Consider the following 22548-nt stretch of genomic DNA (forward strand, 5'->3'; position numbering starts at 1 on the left):
ACCTCCCCGTAAACCCACCTCCTAATATAATCACCTTGCTTGTTAGAATTTCAAAGTATGAATTTGTGAGAGGCAGAAACATTCAGGCCATAGCAGAAACTTTGAGTGAAAACTCGAAAAGACTCTGCGTTTTAGAAAACTTTATATCTATTCCTAGATATATTTATATATCTTTATATATATTCCTAGATATATTCCTCTACAAATATCTAGATATATTCCAGACATATTACTAAAGTAATTCGTTATATACAATCAGAGTTCAGCTCATCATGCTTATTCTTCTTATCTGTGAAAAATGTTTTTGTATTTTATATATATTCTAAGGTGTCTTGCAACTACATATAAAATTCTAGTTTTACATATTTCGTGAATTAGATTTATGTTGACCTCAAGTTAAGTTTAGATATTAATTATTTGTGCTAGCGTTTTTGAAAGTCCATACTAGTGGGATTTCATTTAAAAAGAAATTAATAACAATTCCTTTAGCGAATAATTTGAATTATTTATAGGATATATATTTCATAAATTAATGATTTGCCAATGTTATCATCAATTTTCTTCACCCAAGGGTTTCAGTTAGTGTATATATAAAATAACCATATGTCAACCCTTGTTTATAAAAGATCCCATTCAGATTGGCATCTTTTTCTTTTCTCTCTTCTAGATTTTCATAGTAAAGTCTCAGTTCTATCCTTAAACTGTATATATATTAGTATTTTCAGTTCAAATTTTCATTTAACAAAACTCATGAATGTACATAAAAATTACCTACTTCACTTTTATCATAAGAAAAGTTCATGAAAATGCTATCATCTAAGTAACTTCAAAGAAACAAAGGTTGCAAGATATATGTTGTCATAAAATGACTTAATGGTATTTCTGTGAAACTTAAAAAATAGTTTTAATGGTTTTTAAGTTTATTTTCTGGGTCTACCCAATAAATAGTTAATAGTTGATTCATCCTTGCAAGTCCAAAAGCTACAGATGAATTATGAGCATGCCTCAGGTACACCAGCAATTTTAAAACAGAACAAAACATAATCATTACTTTACTTAGGCTTTGAGGCTATAACAAAGCATAAAAGATAAAATAGTAATAAATAAAATACAAAAAGGAAAATGAAAAAGGCATAGCTTTGTGGGGATGTACGAGGCGTAACTGGTGAAAGTTAAGAGTTTCCAAGGAAGCAGGAAAGGCAGCCTGGAGATTTTGCTTTTTTGGGAAAATGGAAAAGAAAACATTCCCTTGCAAGTTCTTGGAAGCTGCCACCATCAAACCAGTTCCTCAGTCCAGGCAAAGGGATAGTATTGATTGAGATGGGCTGGTTAATGGTGTGGCTTAGAGAAAGCTGTGTGTTGAGAGAGGCGGATGCTTAAAAAACACATGGTGATCAGGCAAGCTGGCCACTAGGTTGGTGACTCAATCTGCAATGCTCTCAGCATAGTCAGATGGTAGAATACCAAAGTTGCCAGTATCAGCATGGGAGGTAGACTTAAAAACACAGACAAATACATACCCTCTGCCAGGCACGCATGCACACACACAGCCAACAGATAAATACATAAATACATATGATTATATTCCAGAAGAAACACAATTTTGTAAAAACCTGGATTTAAAAAAATGCATAATGTCCAAAAATCACAAGAAATTACAAAATCAAATCAGAAACAGTTAAATAAAAAATAAGCTGATACTTTTTAAAAGACAAAATGATGCAAAATCTTGACAAAAATCATCTATAGACATTTAAGTAAAAGTTAAATGAAGAGGCTACACATTAGATTAAACACATTAGATTATAAAAGGAAAAAACAATGAATTGTAAATACTACTGGGAATTTCACCAAAATAACATGCTAGACTCTTAAGAGAAAAAGTAAGTTTAATGAAAAGGGTGTTAAAAACTACCAAAGAAAAGACACATCGCCTTAAAAAGAATGATAGATTACAGGAAACATCAAGTTGTAAATGCCACAAAACATTTGAAAGTGTTGGGAGAAAGTTCTACAATTATTTACATATCTAAAGTTATAATAAAGTTATTATTTCAATTAATAACTTTAATATTGAGGCTAGTCAAAGACAATTTAAGATCCAAAGAACGAGAGATGTTGCCTCTTATTGGCCCATATTGAAATACTATAGATAGGTTTACTTCAGCATAAAAGTAATCTGTTAGAAAGGTATGGAATCCAAGGAAAAATGGCAATCACAGACGTTAAGTAACTATTGACTTTAATTGTAATAAAAACTAATTTCTTCTCTTTTGAAGGTAGAATTATTATTCTCGTTAATTTCATATGTGTTTGCAAAATATGTTTAAAGCTTAAGATTTTGTCTTGTTCAAAAGAAAGATAGATTGAATATTTTAGACTCTGTAGGCCTCTACAAAGAGAAAAAAGCAGATATATTGAAAATGTGTAGCAACACAATTTAAAGTATGAAAGAAAACAAAAGAATTAAAGATATACAATGGTAGACACACACAGGCACAAAAGTACTTGTAGAAATATGTGCAAATATATTAGCATCTTAATAAATGTAAAGAGACTAAGTTTATCTCTTAAAGATGCATTATTGTCATAGTTAGGAACCAACTTCATACACTGCTTAAATAATAAACACTTAAAGTAAATTCCAGGAAGGATTAAAAATAAATGCAAATCAAATATGAATTACAATGTCTGAAGAAGAACTGTACGTGTTCATTCTAAAGTGAATACAAAGGAGAAAAGAGGCAGAGATTTTCTTGTTGAATATCAACAATCATTACCAAACGCCAGTAGGAATAGATAATTTAATGGAAACAAATAGAGAGCTTAAAAGCATAACCACAGATACAGGTAAATCCTACATCTAACCAAAATATAATTATAAACCAGATAACGTTTTCAAAAACCACAGTTTACTTTTGACGAGAATAAAATAAAATCTTGTCATCATAATATACCTCAAAATTAATATCAGATCAATTAAAAATTCAAATGAAAAACTTCAGATAAAAATACGTAAGAATATTTTTGTAAACTGCAAAGGTAGCTTTTCTCAAACATGACAGCTTTATCATAAACCATTACATAATCCAATGAATTGATAAATTATAATTAAAAGTTATATAAATTATAAAGTAAAAATGTTAAATACAATTAAAATTTCATTTTTGTAAGATAAAATGTTCAGAAACTAATGTTGATAGAAGGCTGTGCTCCAGGCTAGTGTCCTTACATGCTTTATAAGCAATTCTGCTACTTAAGGGTTGGCCTTAGTTATTTTTGTGTTTGTTGTAGGACAATCAGTGGACTGAATCAAACTTAACAGCTTGCTTTTTAAAGAAAAGTAGTGAAATCAAAGAAGCCTTTCCGTATGTTTTGATATAGTCTCCATTCAGTGCTCAGTATTATTTTGGCTGCTCTCTTGGTGTTCAAGGCCTCATTTTGCAAGATTCTCTCATTAAAGAGATGTTTCTCTCAGCCTCCACAGAGAGGAAGTAATTAATGCTTTCTGTTTCTAGTCCTTTAAGAACAGAGGAAGGGAGATACACTTCACTACCAATCTGGGCCCAACCAGTTGTATTTGGAATTTTATATTAATTGCCCAGAGAAGAAGAGAGAATGGAGAATGTTGCTAAAAATTACTGGTGGCCAGGGTTACTGTGGATTTAATAGAATTACAGGGGTTCTGAAGCAGGCCATAAGTGGATGGTAGGATGAAGCCACTAAATATTTGATACCTACCATCAGCCTAGAAACGGCATCTTGATGAAGTTGCATATAAATTCTAATTCTATATTTCTTAAATTCAATGTAATAAATTTAATTAGAGGCATCATTTCAAAAGTTCACTTGTGCAAGATTCTCAGATATCATACTAGTACCAATGTCTTGCCTTTATTACCTGTTAAAAGCATTTTCTTCAAAAGACATATATTTTTAAGTGCTGTTGTAGATATATTTTCTGAACTCATCTGAGTAGTCTACCTAGATTAGTGTATTTTATGTTAACATATTATCAAGAATTTTATGACAGCTCATGGTGTAATTGTGCCTGGAACACATTATATACCCAATATGCACTTTTAATTATTATATTATAAAACACTATGTTACTGCTTTATTTTCACCTTTCTTCATTTTTTTCTTTCAAAATCTGATACAATTTAGTTAAAAAACAATCTTTTATTTTGATACGATTTAGTTTAAGAAACAATCTTTTGCCTCTTTTTCATACTTGAGACACTGGTCTAAAATAAAATGTAAGTTTTATGTCTCTTGCTGAAAACAAACTCGACTTCTGCTGTGTTATTTACTCGTGACTTGGGTTCTGACCACTGGCTATGATAGGCCACATGACCAGATGACATACTCCAATAGCTTTGGAGTTTTCTTGCAGGATTTCAGCGCTTCTTGTCTGCTTTGGTTTAAACTGCTAGAAATGTGCTCAAGTCTTCAGTTGACCAAGCTAAAGTTCATCTAAAGGGATAGTTTACTCTCTGCTTTCCATATTTTCTAAGAAAACATGGAGATTTTGATTCCAAGATACTGTGTGAGAATCTTTATGGTGCTACTAAGTATCATTAACCTTCCTCCTTCTTTCCTCTGCACACCAGGGTGGCCATATCTCTCCTTCTGGGATCTCTCTGGAAAAATATCTTGGGTCTCAATGACTTCTGCTAACTGTGGACTATTCTCAGACTCTCCACGGTATTCTAAGAATGACCGAGAATTCCTCTGAAACTTAGCTGACCCTAATGAATGGGCAAGTTTTCCCTAAGGCATTTCAGTTTTAAATACAGAGGAAATTAACTTGTTCCCTGTGCAGCACTTCATTGTTAAACTGTGACAGTTTTTTTTCTTGTACAATAAATGTAGTTCCAGATTTAAAGAACACGGGCTGCTGGAGACCTTGGTACGGAACAGGTTGAATTTAAAATCGGTCTGATATTGACAAAATTGCAATGATTTTTTTTTAATAGCAAATAAAATCTGTAGCATAGTACCTTTGGGATTTTAAGCAAAGTCAGTCCTAAGAGCTGTATTCTTCCTTCATTTACATTTTAAGTGCCCATCAAGGTAGAAGGCAATGAATTCAGAAGACAGAGCCTATAATAATTTTCCCTTTTCTTGAACCAGGGAATGATCTTCAAGGTCATATAATGTGCTATTATTTTCAAACTTTTAAAACATCATTTTTCCACATTAGACTAGGCAAACTTAGGTTTAGCTTACATACAAAGTAGGGTAATAGGTCTTTCATGCCGGACACATATGAAATGTGCAATAAAGTACTAACATAATGTTTAGGAGAAAAAGTAAAGCTAGGATCCATGCGATTGGGTAGTTTTAATTGGCATGATAACATCCAGTTGGTATCTACTTTGAAAAGTAATAAGATGGGAGAGAGATCCAAGATGGCCAATCACTAGCAGTTCGGGATTGTAGCTCCCAGTGAAAGCACAGAGAAGGAGAGGACGCCACACTTTCAGATGAATTTTTGTTGCTCACACACCAGGAGATTCCCAGCGGAGGAGCCCCACAGGTCGCCAGCACGACTCTTGTGGCCGGCGAGGCGATTTTGCCGCTGCCTTGGTGCTGCAGTTCTTGGTGCAGAGTCAGAAAAGCACCATCAATCTTAATGCCGCTGTTTTGGCCGGCGCAGTGGGTTGCTCAGATTTTAGCACTGGGAATCAACAAGTTGGACGTCCACTCAAAAACCCAATTATAAAGATGATAATTATTAAGACCACAGATGGATGAATCTATAATGAAGGGAAGAAACCAGCCTAAAAAGGCTGAGAATACCCAAAATCAGAACGTCTCTCCCTCTACAGGGGATCACAGTTCCTCCTCAGCAACAGAACAAGGTCTGATGGAGAACGAGTGTGTTCCATTAACAGAAGCAGGCTTCAAAAGGTGGCTGATAAGAAACTTCAGTGAATTAAAAGAACTTGTTCTAACTCAATGCAAAGCAACTAAGAACTTTGAAAAAAGTTTGATGAAATGTTAACAAGAATACACAATTTAGAGAGGAATATAAGTGAATTAATGGAGCTGAAAAACACAAGAACTTCGCGAAGTATGCACAAGTTTTAACAGCCTAATTGATCAAGCAGAAGAAAAGGTAACAGAGGTCGAAGACCAACTTAATGAAATAAAACGAGAAGACAAGATTAGAGAGAAAAGGATAAAAAGGAATGAGCAAAGTCTCCAAGAAATATGGGACTATGTGAAAAGACCTAATCTACGTTCGACAGGTGTACCCAAATGTGACGAAGAGAATCAATCTAAGCTGGAAAATATGCTTCAGGATATTATTCAGGAAAACTTTCCCAACCTGGAAAGACAGGACAATATTCAACTCCAGGTAATACAGAGAATACCACAAAGATGTTCCTCAAGAAGACCAACCTCAAGGCACATAATCGCCAGATTCACCAGGGTTGAAATGAAGGAGAAAATACTGAGGGCAGCCAGAGAGAAAGGTCAGGTTACCCATAAAGGGAAGCCTATCAGACTCACAGCAGATCTCTCAGCAGAAACCATACAAGCCGGAAGAGAGTGGGGGCCAATATTCAACATCCTTAAAGAAAAGAGCTTTCAACCCAGAATTATACATCCAGCCAAACTAAGCTTTATAAGCGAAGGAAAAATAAAATACTTTTGTGAACAAGCAAGCACTCAGAGATTTTATCACCACCAGGCCTGCTTTACAAGATCTTCTGAAAGAACCACTACACATAGAAAGGAACAACCCGTATCAGCCTTTCTAAAAAATACCAAAAAGTAAAGAGCATCAACATAATCAAGAATTTACATCAACTAATAGGCAAAACAGCCAGCTAACATTAAATGGCAGTATTAAACTCACATATATTATTATTAATTCTAAATTTAAATAGACTAAATCCCCCAATCCAAAGACACAGACAGGCAAAAAAAGCCAAAACCCATCGGTATGCTGCATCCAGACCCATCTCACATGCAAGGATACACAAAGACTGAAAACAAAGGGATGGAGAAAGATTTACCAACCAAATGGAGAGCAAAAATAAATAAATAAATAAAAAACAGAAGTTGCAATTTTTGCCTCTGATAAAATAGACTTCTAAGCAACAAAGATCATAAGAAGCAAAGAAGGATATTACATAATGATAAAAGGATCAATGCAACAAGAAGAGCTAAAGATCCTAAATAAATACGCACCCAATACAGAAATACCCAGATATGTAAGACTTATAAAGAGACTTAGACTCCCACACAATAATAGTGGGAGACTTCAACATCAGTATTAGACAGATCAATGAGACAGAAAATTAACAACGATATCCAGGATTTGAACTCAGATCCGGAACAAGTAAACAATTTAATTAACATTTATAGAACTCTCCACTTTAAATACACAAAATATACACTCTTATCAGTACCACATCACACCTATGTACAGGTTTAAATGAAAAATCGGTTGGCTGCTTGTTTGTTATTTCCTTCCCTCATTTTTATTTATTTATTTATTTATTTATTTATTTATTTAATGTCTTTATTATTAAGCACAATTATAGGCACACCCACTTTTAGACTGCATTCTAGCCTGGGCAATAAAGCAACACCCCCATTCTCTCTCCCTCTTCCTCCTTCTCTTTCTTCCTTTCCTTCATTTTTTAATTTTTTTATGTTTATTCTTTTTTTTTACTTTATCTCTTTTTAAAAATAAAAAAAAGAAAAGTAGAAGATATTTTTTCTCAACTTTCAGCTTGTGTTATTATGACCTACAGATGTTGTTCCTTCAATGTTTATTGAAGATAGTATTGAAATAAAATTTTAAAAAGTAAACATTATCAGGCTGATTAAATTGTTTTCAGAAATTTAACATAGCGAACCTGTAGCTTTATGAGAGCAGGTGAGTAAAGGAAAGTGGAAAAAGAAACTACAGAAGCATGACCAGGAAATGAAATGAAATCACAAGAATATTTGGTGTGTTTGAAGCTACAGGGAGGAAAGACCAAGAACAGTGGTGACCTCCCAGCAAACCGTTTAAGTGGATTAGTTGGTGGTAGAAGCAGAGTACACTGGATTGAGAATGTTAATGCAAGTGTTAAGAGAATCAGTTTATTGCCCAGCCACAAGTAGAATCATGTCTTTTGACTTTTAACCTATTGTCTTTCTACTATAGTATGTCACTGCTGAGTATTAAAAGTACTTTTTCTGAATTGGTACGGTTTTGAGAAATAAATTTAGCCCTTGAATGACACAGGGGTTAGTGTGCCAACCCCTTGCATGGTCTAAAATTCAAATATAACTTTGACCCCCCCAAAAAACTTAACTATTATTATCCTACTACTAACCGGAAGTCTTATAAACAGTCATAAACATAACATAAACAGTCAACTAGCAAGTACTTTGTATGTGATATTATTAGATGCTATATTCTTACAATAAAGTTAAATGGAGAAAATAAAATGTTATTTAGAAAATCATAAGGAAGAAAAATACATTTACTGTTCATTAAGTGGAGGTGGGTAATTATAAAGGTCTTCATCATCATCATATTCACGTTGAGTAGCCTGAGGAGGAAGGCGAAGAAGAGAGGTTGGTTTTGCTTTCTCAAGGATGGCAGAGCCAGAAGAAAAATCATGTATAAATGGAACCATGCAGTTCGCACCAATGTGGTTCAAGGGCCAATGCTGAAGTCACTTTTTTTTGATACTGTCATATATAAGCAAAGGTGATACACAGTAGAAAAGAGCTAAGTGCAGCATACAGAGATATATCACATGATTTTGGCCATATTAGCACATAATTTTAAGCAGTAATTTTACACTGTGATACACACTTCAGCTTTCAGTAAGGTGGGAGACTGATGGTCCATTCTGTGTGCAAACCAACACACGTAATCCAGAGTTCTGAAGATAGACAATATTATTATTTTTTAATTTAAAAAATGGACATGTAGAATTAATTTCAACTGAGGCAATATTAACACACCTTTTCACTACTGAATCATGAATATATTACAATGAATTCCAGGAACCTGTTTTGAGAGGTAAAAAATGACTCATTATATGTTGTATTATTTTTTAGACCTAAGTTTGAGACACTATATACCATTCACAGCGTCGGCCTATTGTAATATTATATGATTTCCTTGATTAAGTTTTATTAAAGGTTTATTCTGTTTCAAAGTTGTCAAAAATGCTTTAAAATATATATGCTATACTACATATAACTACCTCTTTATAGTTAATAATTATACATATCTACATGTTTGTATATCTGTATATGAATAGCTATGTATATATTTATATACAAATTCAAATTTATATATATTTATCTATAACTCTAACTGTAACCATCTCTATATTAGAACCATAACTATGTATAACCATATATATATATATATATATATATATATATATATATATAACCATACTCTCAGTGAACATCATTGTGAGAAACTAAATGTATGAACTGAAAACTCCAAAACTTCTACTCAAACTATTCTATAAAGATGGTTACTGTGACGTTATTTCAGTTGACTTTAGAAATTCTACTGAATAGTAAAAACAATTTTGGTATGTCTCACAGAGATATAGCTGTCAAAACATGCCTTAAACACTAAGCATTTGTACATATGTGTTCTTTCTTTTCATAGTGAATGGGTTATAGTCAGGTATGCTGTAGTATTTTTAAGAATGCTTTGCTAAGGACAGCTGGAGTTGGACTGTTTCCAGCCTTGTTTTCATTTCTGTTCTCTTGCGTTCTGTGTTGTGTTATGTTGTTCTTAGACATTTTGCTTTAAAATGTGTTAATATAACTGCAGAATAGCTTTTCAAGGCATGGATGGTTTTAGACAACAAATATTTACCACATAACATGGTTCTAATAATGTGGGACTTTCAAAAGTACCATTTGTTTAAAGCAGATTATATACATTTTTTGAAACAAAATAATGGAACTAAGAGTGAATACTTTCTCCTAATGCAAACTCAAATTCCTATACATTTTACATCTCAGTATCTCTAAAATGGCAATGCAATTATTTTATTTACATTTAGCCTCAAATTAAGCTGATGATTGAAAGGTATAATTGATTACAATTTGGAAAGTTTTTTTATCCACATTAATGACTGAGATGTCACTGAAGGAAAAGTTCCTCCTTTTTAGAGAGGGCAAAATTAAATTAATGGTCATAATTCTTTTTATTTATCACTTAAAATTCTATTCTTATCCCACATACTAACAATAAAAGTGTACTGACAGTGTTGTAATCTTTCAATATAGAGCATTGCATTGAAAAATGTTGGCTATTTTCACCATATGGACCAATAAGACAAATAATTGAAAACTAAAGACTTGGGCACTTCATCTCTATAAGCTTTTATCTTTCTTTATGTTAGTCATATATAAGCAATGACACTTATTGAAAATATTTTTGGAGAATTAAATACCATCTGGGGTACTATTCTACTATGTCTAGTGGAGTGTATACGATCTGTTTTTCCTTTGTTGCTCTTCATTATGGATATACAACATGAAAGGTAGTAATTCCTTGTTCTGGTTGTAAATGGTACTAGTTAGAAAAAGCATTTGCACCTAATGCAATGATTGGGAGCATCCATTGTTCTGAGGAGGATAATGTGCTTCTGAATGGAGAAAATCCACTTCTCTGAAAAAGGGAGTCCATTGCTCTTACAAAACTGGACTCTTTGGAGATTGCTTTTTTCCTAAGCAAAATATTAAATTAGAACTCAACCAGAGAGTTCACAGTAGTAGGTGTGAAATTAAAGTGTCTACATAAATGAAAACAACTGCTATAACAGACTTAGCCTGCTGGATATAAGAGAAGCCACTCTGGCACTTCCAATTCCAGTTAAGCTAAGGAATGAAAACTTTTTCTGTCCTTGACAAGGGAAGTTTTTCCAAAAGAACTTCCCATGGAAAGCCTAGTTTTGATCCAAGTGTAAAAGAAATAGCTTTTTGTACTAACTGCAACTTCATTTTTAGACTCACTTCACAGTCAATTCGAACAAATATTTTCAATTATATAAAGAATAATTAAAAACCACTTAATGTATACCTACTATTTCAAATTAATTAATTTTTATTATGAATTTATTCATTATTTTGTTTACCCCAAAACATTTATTACACAAATGGTTAACATAGTTCCGTTTTTATTGAGTTAACTTTGTGGTTGGATACAGAGAATAAATAAGCTAATAGCTGTGTAGCAAAATCAAATGATGAGAAGAGCTGTGACTTCCAGTCATTCCATTTGAATATTTTTTTCATCTATCATTTTTCCAAATTTGCTATTTCACTATTCTTATTTTCCAGAAATATATAACGTATTTTAACTAAACCTGCCTGATGGCATAGTCTTTGGACTTCTTTTCTCTAACTACATCCTCTTCCTAGCTCACACCTAGATTGGGTGGTTTATAAATGCTAAGAACCTAAACAGGTATTTCTAGCCCATATCTCTCCGCTAAACTCCAGGTTCCGATATTCTAAGGCTTAGTTTATATCTCCATTTAGACTACAAAACGGCATCTCCAAAAAGAAACTGCCATTTACTCTCTCAAACCTGTTCTTCCCCCTTTCTCTTTTCCAACTTGAAAAGTCTACTCAGAGGGAATAATCTGGTACAGGCGCTAGGCTATACTGGATAGTAATTCCCTTCTTACAGATGGGGCCCACCCAGGGTAATCGGTTTTGCTTACATTACACAGTAAGACCCAAGGCAGTCTAGAAATCAGTTTTCCCGTCTCGTAGAATTCTAGGATACCAGAAAAGAAAAAAAGACACTAGCGAACATTTACATCTTTTTTCTGCTGCATAATAGAGCAAGAAGTCTGTGGCATTTAAGAAACTTGCTAGATTGTGGGCACTACTTTAAGTGCACTTTCTTCTACATCTTTTTAAGAATGATAGCCTTTCTAAAAAGCAATAGCCAAAGTGCAAGGCGAAGTCACATAAAGGAGACACATAAAAATTGCAGCAGAGAGCAGAAAGCCTGTGTAATGTCAGGGAAGGCCTCACAAAGAATCGGGTTGGAGTTACCTCTGGGAAGACCCATAGGAGTTTTCTAGGACAAGGTGAGGAGTTTTCCATCACGGAGTTGTGGCAGGATAAGTAAGATTAGGAGGCCATACTGATGTCTCCCTTGTGTGAAGCCCCGCGGGCTCTTTTCCCTTGCACCTTCCTGCATCAGCTCCTAACTCTTTTACAAGGTAAGTGGTCCTACTGGATACCAGCAGACCGCCAAATGGCTACAAGTTCCTGATATCTAGTACAGCTTAGTAGAGAGAACAAAAGTCCCTTATTCCTGATGTGGCCTCCCCAGTCTCCAGCCAATTAGCACCAAAAGCCCAAGAAGCTATTAGCTACAAATTTTTGCCTGGGGGTTGGGAGATGGGTGGCAGAGGGGTGGTCTCACACGCACAGCTAAGCTCAAGATTTAACTTATAGTAACCCTTTCCTCATTTTAGTAGTAAAAAGCTCACACATAGGTGGAGATTTTATATGCTTAATAATACATGCAATGTGTTAGAACATGCAGATACTGAGCGCATGAGCCAATTAGGGGTCGGCCTTTGCACACCTTACCTCACCGGTATTTTATGAATATTCATGTACAGCTCCCATAAAAGGAATTCCTCTTAAGGCACTAGCTGCAGCCTTGCCCTTTGAGCAGTCAGCTAGCTCTGCATCTCACAGCGTACTGCTGCTTTGCAATAAACTTCTCTGCATACTCTCACTTCGAACTCGCTCTCAAAGTCTTTTGTGCCATGAAGTCAAGAACCTGAAATGGCCGGATCACAACAGAGTAAGAGGCAGGAGAGGACACTTGACTTCTCTGCAACATTTGATAATGTTGATTTTGCTTCATCTTAACACTCTTTTCGTTCATAGGCATGCCTTCGTCGTTCAAGAACAGTTTTCTTCTCCACCTCAAATGCTGCATTTTATTCTTAAGGCAATGCTCTAGTGGTCTTAGTTTTCCCAAGAGATTAGAAGTGACATTGTGGAGAATATGTGAACAAATCAAAATCCCTCAAATTTGAATCTACTAAATGACGTAATTACTCTAAATCCTGCCCATAGGCAGCATGGCATGTTTTGCCATAAAGTGAAAATAAAAATGGCTTGATTCAAAGAAAAATATTAGCTGTTGAAGAAGAGAGGCCTCTGCCCACCCCCTCACCATTGTAAAGTCTCACTGTGTTAGATCTGAAGTTAGGCATATACTTTTTAGATGCACATATATTTTGTTTTCTTTAATAATGAGGTTGTTTTCTGATGCTTTTCTATGAACGCGGAAGTTATAAGGAAATGTCATAGGATCATTATTGCACCATCTGTTCCAGCTGGTTTGTTTTAGTCACATGCTTTTCAGTGTTCTCAGTGAGCTGTCAACAAACTGCCAATTAATTATAAAAACCTAACCGGCTGTCAGAGGTTAGTATACTGAGAAAGCGAGATTACAACACAGTTCATCATGGGATCGATTACTGCTGATTTACAAACAATTTCCACAACCCTTTCTGTAGATAAGTGGACTTTTAAAGATAAAATAATGATATCTTTGGATTCTGTATCTAAAGAGAAATAAGAAGATGATCATTATTCTCTGAGCATACATCGAGAAGAGCCATTTATTTTTTAATTGAGGTTACTGTTTGATAGGTAATTGGATTCAATCGTTTTCCTTAGTGATATTTCAATGAAAAAATTACAAGATAGTTATTTACAAAAGATAAGCACAGAAACTAGGTTTTGTCCTTTCTCTGGTCTTTTGGCTGTTACCTCTACACTGCTGAGTTCAAATGCCCATCTGTAATAGAAATCAGAGTTTTCCTAAGGAAAAAAAAAGTTATCTGACTTTTACTATTAGTTGTGTTTAGTGTTATTTGTGATACCAGTAAATCATTCCAGTCATATGATAAATCTGCTAAGGTAAATAATATATGTATATTTATTTTTGTGTAAGTTTGTATTACTGAGAGATTTTGAACTTGGAAATCTTAGGAGTATCAATGGAAACAATTAATTATGGTTAATCATATAAGCGATGTAGAGAGATTAGGTGAAAACACCATAAATAGATTGAATATACTGCCTTGAAGATTTGCATACTGACTTGTTTTTATTGACTTTTAGTGAAATGTAAGTCAGATATTTCCAGCTTACTACCTTTGGGCAGATAAAATATTTCAGGATAATGTTGATCTAAGTCTGAAGGCTTATAAGATTTTTAATAACCTATTAAAAATTAATTGTTAATTTACTCTATATTTGATAGTGTTTGAGATATTTGTAGCCATATAGAAGGTGTGTGTGTGTGTGTGTGTGTGTGTGTCCACACACAAAGAGAAAGAGGAGAAGGAAAATGAGAGAGAGAAAATGAGAAGGAGGGCAGAGAAAGATAAACTTTAAGTGAGCACTTTTAATAAATTTCTGACCTCACTTGTACCCACAGTCAGGATGGAAGGAAGTTGTTTTCATGCCTTTTTCTTGGCTCTCCTCATGGACAAACAAAGCAGCAGATGTATTCAGAACGTTGTGGAAAATATATCTTAACCTGAGCTGGTAATTTTTGCTTTATTCTTGGGCTCGATCTTTAATATCTTCTATCCAGATGTCTTATAAACAAATATTTACCTCTGAGAAAAGGATTAGGCTATACATCAAAATGACAAAAAAAGGGGGAATGGATTGCAAATCAAAATACTTAGTTTGCTCAGGTTAGTTTTCAGAAGCTTTGTAGCATCGGAGGAAATACAATTATATTCAATATTATCAGAATGTAAGGAAATATGATCTTTATTTTATCCTTGAATGCAGAATGACATTTATGCACTCATATACTGTTTAGTAGGTGCCAGGCTATTTGCTAGGCCCAGGTGATATAATGCTAAATAAAACAAAAATGAAAGCAAACAAATATTGGGAGGCTGAGGCAGGTAGATCCCGAGGTCAGGAATTCAAGGTCAGCCTGGCCAAGCTGGTGAAATCCCTATACTAAAAATAGAAAATTTAGTTGGGCATGGTGGTGGGTGCCTATAATCCCAGTTACTCAGGAGGCTGAAGCAGAGAATTGCTTAACCCCGGAGGAGGCGGAAGTTGCAGTGAGCCCAGATCGCACCGCTGTACTCCAGCCTGGGTGACAGAGCAAGATTCCATCTCAAAAAAAGCAATGCAAAACCGAACAAACAAATTACTGCATTCATGAAGTTTGGAGGAGAAAAAAGACATATAACCTAATGGAAAAGACCAACACATTTCAAATAATCACGGTTATGATTTATAATTAGATCTCTGAAATGAAGGAAAGCTGATCTATGGGAATGAGTAACTTAAAAAAAGCAACTCAGGGAAGGGATTCTTGAGAGAGATGTTTTGATGTTCTGAAAGTTTTTAGGTGACCAGTGGGACGGGGCGAAGGGCCATATTTGAAATGAAGAAAATACCTTACAAAAGCCTTATAGCAGAGACTGGCAAAATAAGTTCAAAAAACTGAATGAAGTTTAGTGTCGCTGGAGGTGGTATCTGGAGGGAGAGAGAAACGCACAGAGCCCAGACACTGGGAACTTATCGGCTAGGTCAGGAATTTTGATTTTTATCTTAAAGGTACATGAAAATATACGAAAGTTATTAATGAGTGCAATAACATGATCACTCAGGCTCTCACGTGGAGAATGGATTTAAGATGCATGTACAGAAATGTGGAAGACTAGCAAGGATGTGGTTGGGGCAGTTTTGGTGAGAATTGTCTTGACAGCTTGCAATAGAGTGGGGATGGTCAATTTGAAGAGGAATCAAAGTTTGGGAATATATTCAGAAGGTAGATATAAAAGAATTTGGTGATGGTTTAATGTAAAGGATAAAGGAAAGATATCAAGGGTGTTTCCTTGGTTTCTGGCTTGAGTACACAGATGAATAAAAATCTGGAAAAGTGTGGTGTTATATGAGGGTATGCATACTATGAAGAGCTGCTTTCGATACATGAAGGTGGAGCTGTTAAGTAGTCAAACTATACCAATCTAGAGGTAGAATGTGAAGCAATATATATGTATAATAAAGACCAGAGATGATATTGAGGTAACCTGGGCTAAATGAATGAACCAGGAAGATAAGTGGCTAGCAATGAGATTCGATAAACCACAATATTTAATGGCAAGATAAGGCAGTAGGCTGGACCTCCTAAAGGACTGAGGAGTTTTTACAAATTCTACAGAAACAGAAGAGACAAGTGTTTTGAACATCAAAGAAAGTGACAATTTCCTCAAAAAAGAAAAAAAGAAAAAAGAAGGACTGGCCAGCATATGTCTTATATGTCTTGTAAGAACTAGATTAGGTGTGCCCACTGTGGAGTGTGTGTGTGTGCGCGTGCGAGCGTGTGTGTGTGTGTGTGTGTGTGTGTGTGTGATTGTGGTGATTAGCCTTGAGAAAGTTAAAAGTCACTTTAATGGCATGAGGAGGTCAGAAGCATGACTGAATGAACTAGGGTAAGAAAATGGATGGAATGATATATATAACTATTCCAGAAATTCAGAAAGTAGAGGAGAAAAATTATCTTAAAATATAGGCCATTTCAGCCTGTCTAAAGATGGAAGAAAATAATTGAGAAAGAGAGTTAAAATTCAGTTAAGAGCCAGACTCAGTGGCTTACACCTGTCATCCCAGTGCTTTGGGAGTCCAAGGCAGGAGAAACATTTGACACCAGGAGTTCAAGACTAGCCTGGACAAGATAGTGAGATTCTGTCTCTGCAAAGTAAAAATAAAAAATTAACTGGCCCTGATGGCACACACTGGCCATTCAAGCTACTGGGGAGGCTGAGGCAGGAGGGTCATTTATGGTGCCACTACACTCCAGCCTGTGTAACAAAGTGAGACCCTGTCTCTAAAACAAACCCAAAATACAGCATAGAGCAATGTTAATTAGTTGATTAAGTTTCTCAAGAAGTCAGACATAACAGATTGGCTTCAATGGGAGAAGGAAAAGCTCCTTTGTGTCACAGTAGGGAAGGAGGTATGTTGACGAAAGTAATGAAGTGGAATATACTTGAACTCAAAGCTTAGATTTGTATGTTTGGAAAAAAGTTAGTATTTATAAAATAATGAGTTTATGGCATTTTACAACTTATTTATATCCGAAAACATAGAGAGGCTGAAGTAGACATAACATTTTTAGTTTAACGTAACTGTAAAGCAGTTTTCTAGGAAATGGCTTTTTAAATACTGAAAAAGTACATTAATAACTAAATATAATCCACCTGCATAACTTCCGTGGTACTCAGTGAATTTATTAAGCACTACCTATCCTAGGCTATCTTATTAATTCTTCATCAGTATTTACCAGTGAATTATAGTAACTATAAGTCTATTAAGATTTATTCATAAAATATACTCAACGAGTTCAAGATTTATATATCCATAATTGTGTTCTGTACAGATAATTAGAAAACTAACTATAATGCAATATTTCCTCTATTTCCCCCTTTTCCTTCAACATGTTTTTTATCAACTCTTTTCTTACTACATTTTTATCAGTCCCTATATTTCTTCCCATTTCATATTTTGTATAGCTGAATGAAAAAAAAGTATTTGTTATAATCAAAGGAATAATCAGTATTTGGAGACGCTTACTTCTCATTTCAATTGGTAACTACCAGCAAGTTTTGAGTAAATATTTCATGATACATGTTTTTCAATGTACAACTCATTTTCTCTGATTACTTGCAATTTTAATTTTGACAGGTGAAAACCAACAAGGATGTTTAAGTGCTGGTCAGTGGTCTTGGTTCTTGGATTCATTTTGCTGGAGTCCGAAGGAAGGCCAACCAAAGAAGGAGGATATGGCCTTAAATCCTATCAGCCTCTAATGAGATTGCGACATAAGGTACAGTCAGTTTTCTGAATCTGCTCATAGTGCCTGCCAATTATAAACTGAGCTATTAGTTTTCTGGTTTATTATTCACTTAGGAGCACCTATTTCAGAATATGCCTTCAGTAGTTTACATATTATTTTTTAAAGGCATATTTTAATACATGAAACAGTAGTAAATTTGGAAATTTACACTTTTGAAAACTGACTACTTCTGGACAAAAAATATAGATGGCCCATTAAAAATATAATTATTAGAATTTACATAGTGTAATATTTATAAATTTATAAAGCTGTAAATATCAAACCCAGTCTACCAGATAATTTCTATTACTCCCATATTAACTGTGATTTAGAAGATTTTAAACTAAAAAAAGTGTTATGTTCCATGATTAGCCATAAAGATAAACAAAAATGTATCTACACCATCTGCAAATATATAGGTTGGCAAATGATTTGCTTCCATAGAAATTATTAGAAATGTTAATTCCATCAAAAATCATAATATGGGGTTATCTAATGTTAGGCAAATACTCTACTTCTTATGTTAAATGTTTTCAAGTATAAAATAATCTGATATTTAAACATACAATAAATTATAAATATTAAATGCTTACACTAAATTAAACTGGTGTTTTATTTTAATAGCAGTCCATGATGCTGAAAATAATATTCTCAACTTTTTTATTAAATCACAGAAAATTTTATAACTCACTTTTGAGATTTAAGAAAGTAGGAAAAACACCAAAAATAACATACTAATTGTGGGAGAAAACTTTATATATTTGTAAAATTTCTTATTCAACTGGTCTATAAGAAAGACATTTGAAATAAACAAATATTTTTCCATTGGAATTAAGATATACATTTCACTGTATATATTTTTGCTGAAATTCTTTGTAAGTATTATATATTTTGATAAAATAGCCAACCTTTACTGGGCCTTTTGTGTAGCAGACATTAAGCCAATCTCTTCAATGTATTATCTGATTTAATCTTTAAAACAATCTTATGAAGAAGTAACTATTTTCATTTTATAGACAATAAGTTAAGTCATAGAAAGGTGAATACATTTTCTAAACTCCCACATTTATTAAATATATTAATTGAGATAATAGAAGGATAGGTTTGGTAGCCAACAAAAATGAAAGTATAATGTGAAAATACACTTTAGTGTCAAAAAGTATTGTAAAAATTCAATTACATGTGAAAATAAGTAAGTTTTTAAAGTTTCTAGTCTTGGCATATGCAATTGGAGAATTGCCCTTGATCTACTGCCTTGCATGAGCTAATAATCAGTTTATGCCCATCCGAAGTTTAGAAATAATAGCTACTGTATTAATGTTCTCAGAACGCATTATTAATACAGCAATTTGGTCCATAGTGTTGTGTACCCATTGAATATTTATACTGTGCTGTTTGTCTGCTCTAAGTTACGTGTCTTGAAATGAGGAATTATGCTTTTCTTTCATATCCTTTAATTTCTAGTGCCATGAACATAAGAGACACTGTTTAATTAAGTTGATGGCAGAAGAATGACAGAATGCATGATGATGCTTTTCTGAATGCTCCCTTGCTAAATGTAATACTGCAAGTTTTAATGTGTTAGCATATACCTTTATAAACAAACAATTTTTAATTAAGTTTGGGTGCCAAAGAAAAATTTATGTGTTAAGATTTAAGAAAACTTTAAAGAAAAGAAATAACACACTGGGTTAAACTTGTTTGAAAAGCACTAATACCTACCAAAAATCATCTAAGTCACCTTCTAATATTTTCTATATGTGCGTGTCTTTACCGCTAAATAGTTAGAAAGAATATGTGACTGTTGGCATTCTATAGCACAGAGACAGAGAATGCCTGGTCATACCCAACTTTCAAACAACTTTGGACAGAGTTGAGATGAAGTTATGGAAGGCATTTGGTGACTGTGTGTGTCTGTGTGTATGAGAAAGTGGATATTTGACTGGAATGACAAGGGTTGTACAAGTCCCTGTAGAAACCCCATCTTACACTTTGTACTTATTGTCAACCCTTATAACTCAGACCTCAGAAATTACCTTCTTTTCTCTGACATCTTGAAGATTGTATCAGAGCTTTTGTTTTTGTTTGTGTAAATCAAGATTAGGATCTCAGAAATTTCTGGCCTTCCTTTTCCCACTGATTCCTATTATGAACCCACTGGGTCCGTATATCACATTATTGGTGAGCCCTTACTAAACCATGATTGAAAACAGCAAGCCATAATTTCTTTGGCTTATTTTCATCCACAAAACTCGACATCATTTGTCAAGACATATACTTTATTTATTTTTTAGTTTGTTGGATGTTTTCTTTCATCAGGATGTTAACTACTTTTCATCTTGCTCCAGAACGAGAATAGTATCGAGCACATATTCTCCTTCAATAAATATGTGGTGAATGAAATGAATGACTTTATCAGATGGCTATAATAAGACTGAAAACAAGACAACATATGTATCATATATACATATATATTTGTATTTATATCATTAGTTATTAATTAAAATAAGTAAAATTTATTTTCCTGTTGTTTATCAGAATAAAATCAATAGCACAGTACTTCAAATTTCAAAAATAAATTGTTTTAATAGCACTATATAAATTAATTTTCTCTTATTCATTATTTTTCACCTATATGGATTATTTAAAGTGCAAAAGTGTAAATACTTATATTTTTGTCAGGAAAAGAATGCAAAATCCATTTGGATTAGGTTTCACTAATGTTAAATATTATTTATTGACTAGAAAAGTATAAAATAAATAAAACACAAAATAGATCTTCAGGTCTGAGAAACCATATTTACATTTTTCCTAAAGCAGTTTCAGTACTTTGAATCTGAACAAATGCATGCATAGAACTCATTTTTACCAAATATTTGTGTGCCGGCCATATAATGAATCCAATTTTGGAATCAAAAATGAAAATATGAGACCTATTTGTCAGAGCACATTGAAATATAGTAGATACAAATGTAAATGTATGCAGGTATATCATTTACAACTACATGTAAACATAAATGTAATTGAAAATTTGTCTGTATATTGAGATAAAAATGAATGATACAACAATCAATTATGCTAATTATACAAATCTTACTTGTAATCCACAGATTAGGAAGGAAGCCGATCACATGTTTTATCCCATAGTCAGCAAGCATGTATGGAACATCATGTGTAGAAATTTATTCACAGTCTGGAATCGTAAAATACAATTACCAAGTCCAAATCCCAAAAGTGGATTTTATTTATCATTTTAATTTATTCATTACTTAAAAATAATGAATAAGAGAAAATTAATTTATAATGCTATTAAAACAATTTAAAAATTTTAAACATTACATACCTACATCACGCTAGGTGGTTTCATATACACTAATTATTGTAATTTATATAATAATCCTGGGATATAGGGAATATTATTCCTGTTTATTCAGAAAGGTAAAGTAACTTTCTCAAGGACAAGAGAGAACCACAGAACTAATGAGGTCATTAAAGGCAGGTAAAAGCAAAGGTAGGCCAGACATAGAGAAAAAAAAGGTGCCAGAATAATAAATTAAAAAGATGATATTAAAACAAAATGACATTGACCTCAAGGAGAAATACCTTAAGTTCTTTCAGTTTATTTCTCTTGTTCCTCCATAAGCACAACCGTAGAATCCCCATATCCATAACCGAAATGAGTGTCTTCTCCTGATGGTTGCTGCAGTCCTCATTTAGGCGAGCCTCACAATGAAGACTCACTAGGAAGCAATACTTAACCATCTTAACTCCAAGTCTGTGACCCAGAATCTGTGTGTGAGCACAGTGTTGTAACTATTGATAGCCTTGTGCATTTCTGAGAAAGTTCCTTGGACACTCCCAAATTTTGAGCTGTCTTCAGAATTAGTGTACTCAGAGCAGCCATGACAAACTTCAGTTAACGTGTCATCAGGCATTCACTATATAGCAGGTACTCCGGTAGCTATATTCCATACATTAGGTTACTTAATTATATGAATATTCCCATGGCATAAGTGATTTTCTTGCTATTTTGTAAATGGGGCAACTGGAGTTCACAGATATTTACTAATTACTTAATGTCACAGCTGGAAAGCCAGGCAGCAGTATTTGGAAATGCACAGTCTAAATAACTTAATAGAGGTTAAAGAGTGAGTACTTTTGTAGTAATTTGGCCTGTATCCCATGTATTTCCTGTTCTCCCCACATTCTGATCATGTGATAGTAACTCAGACTTACATGTCTTGGCCCTTTTGTGCTTGGATAGGACCCATGTGTCTAGTTCTGGCCAATGAGTTGGGAGCAGAAGTGCCATGCAATGTCTCTGGGCTGAATTGGATCATAATTCACATTGGATCACAGTTGTAAAACCTTCCAGAACTATCTTTTTTTCTTAAGCATTGCAAACAGCACCTGTTCAAGGTGGGGGCAACTTAAGTATTCCAAACTGCCTAAATAACTATGATGAGTGAAATGTCCTGGCAATTAGAGATTATCATGGAATAAGAACTGCAGGGTTTTAAATCGCTTCATTTTGTAAATCATTGAGATTTGGAAGTTGTTGGTTATGTCATTTAAACCTTAGCTTTATCTGCGATCAAGACAGAACTAGTATTTAAGCCCACATCACCTAATTA

The 22548-nt window shown here is 33.9% G+C and overlaps 1 protein-coding gene across 4 annotated transcripts in view; it reads left to right on the forward strand.

Annotated features, from left to right (window-relative positions):
* The window catches only part of FSTL5 (follistatin like 5), an 826955-nt gene that overhangs the window by 33902 nt on the left and 770505 nt on the right, over positions 1-22548 (forward strand). For all 4 annotated transcript variants that reach the window (XM_017525990.2, XM_017525989.2, XM_017525991.2 and 1 more), the window contains one exon: positions 17764-17905. In XM_017525990.2, coding sequence (XP_017381479.1) covers positions 17780-17905 — 126 coding nt within the window. In that variant the 5' untranslated portion in view covers positions 17764-17779. The remainder of the gene's footprint in view (positions 1-17763; positions 17906-22548) is intronic.

This window comes from Cebus imitator, unplaced genomic scaffold (assembly GCF_001604975.1).
Source record: "Cebus imitator isolate Cc_AM_T3 unplaced genomic scaffold, Cebus_imitator-1.0 Scaffold40, whole genome shotgun sequence".
In the NCBI taxonomy this organism is placed as follows: domain Eukaryota; kingdom Metazoa; phylum Chordata; class Mammalia; order Primates; family Cebidae; genus Cebus; species Cebus imitator.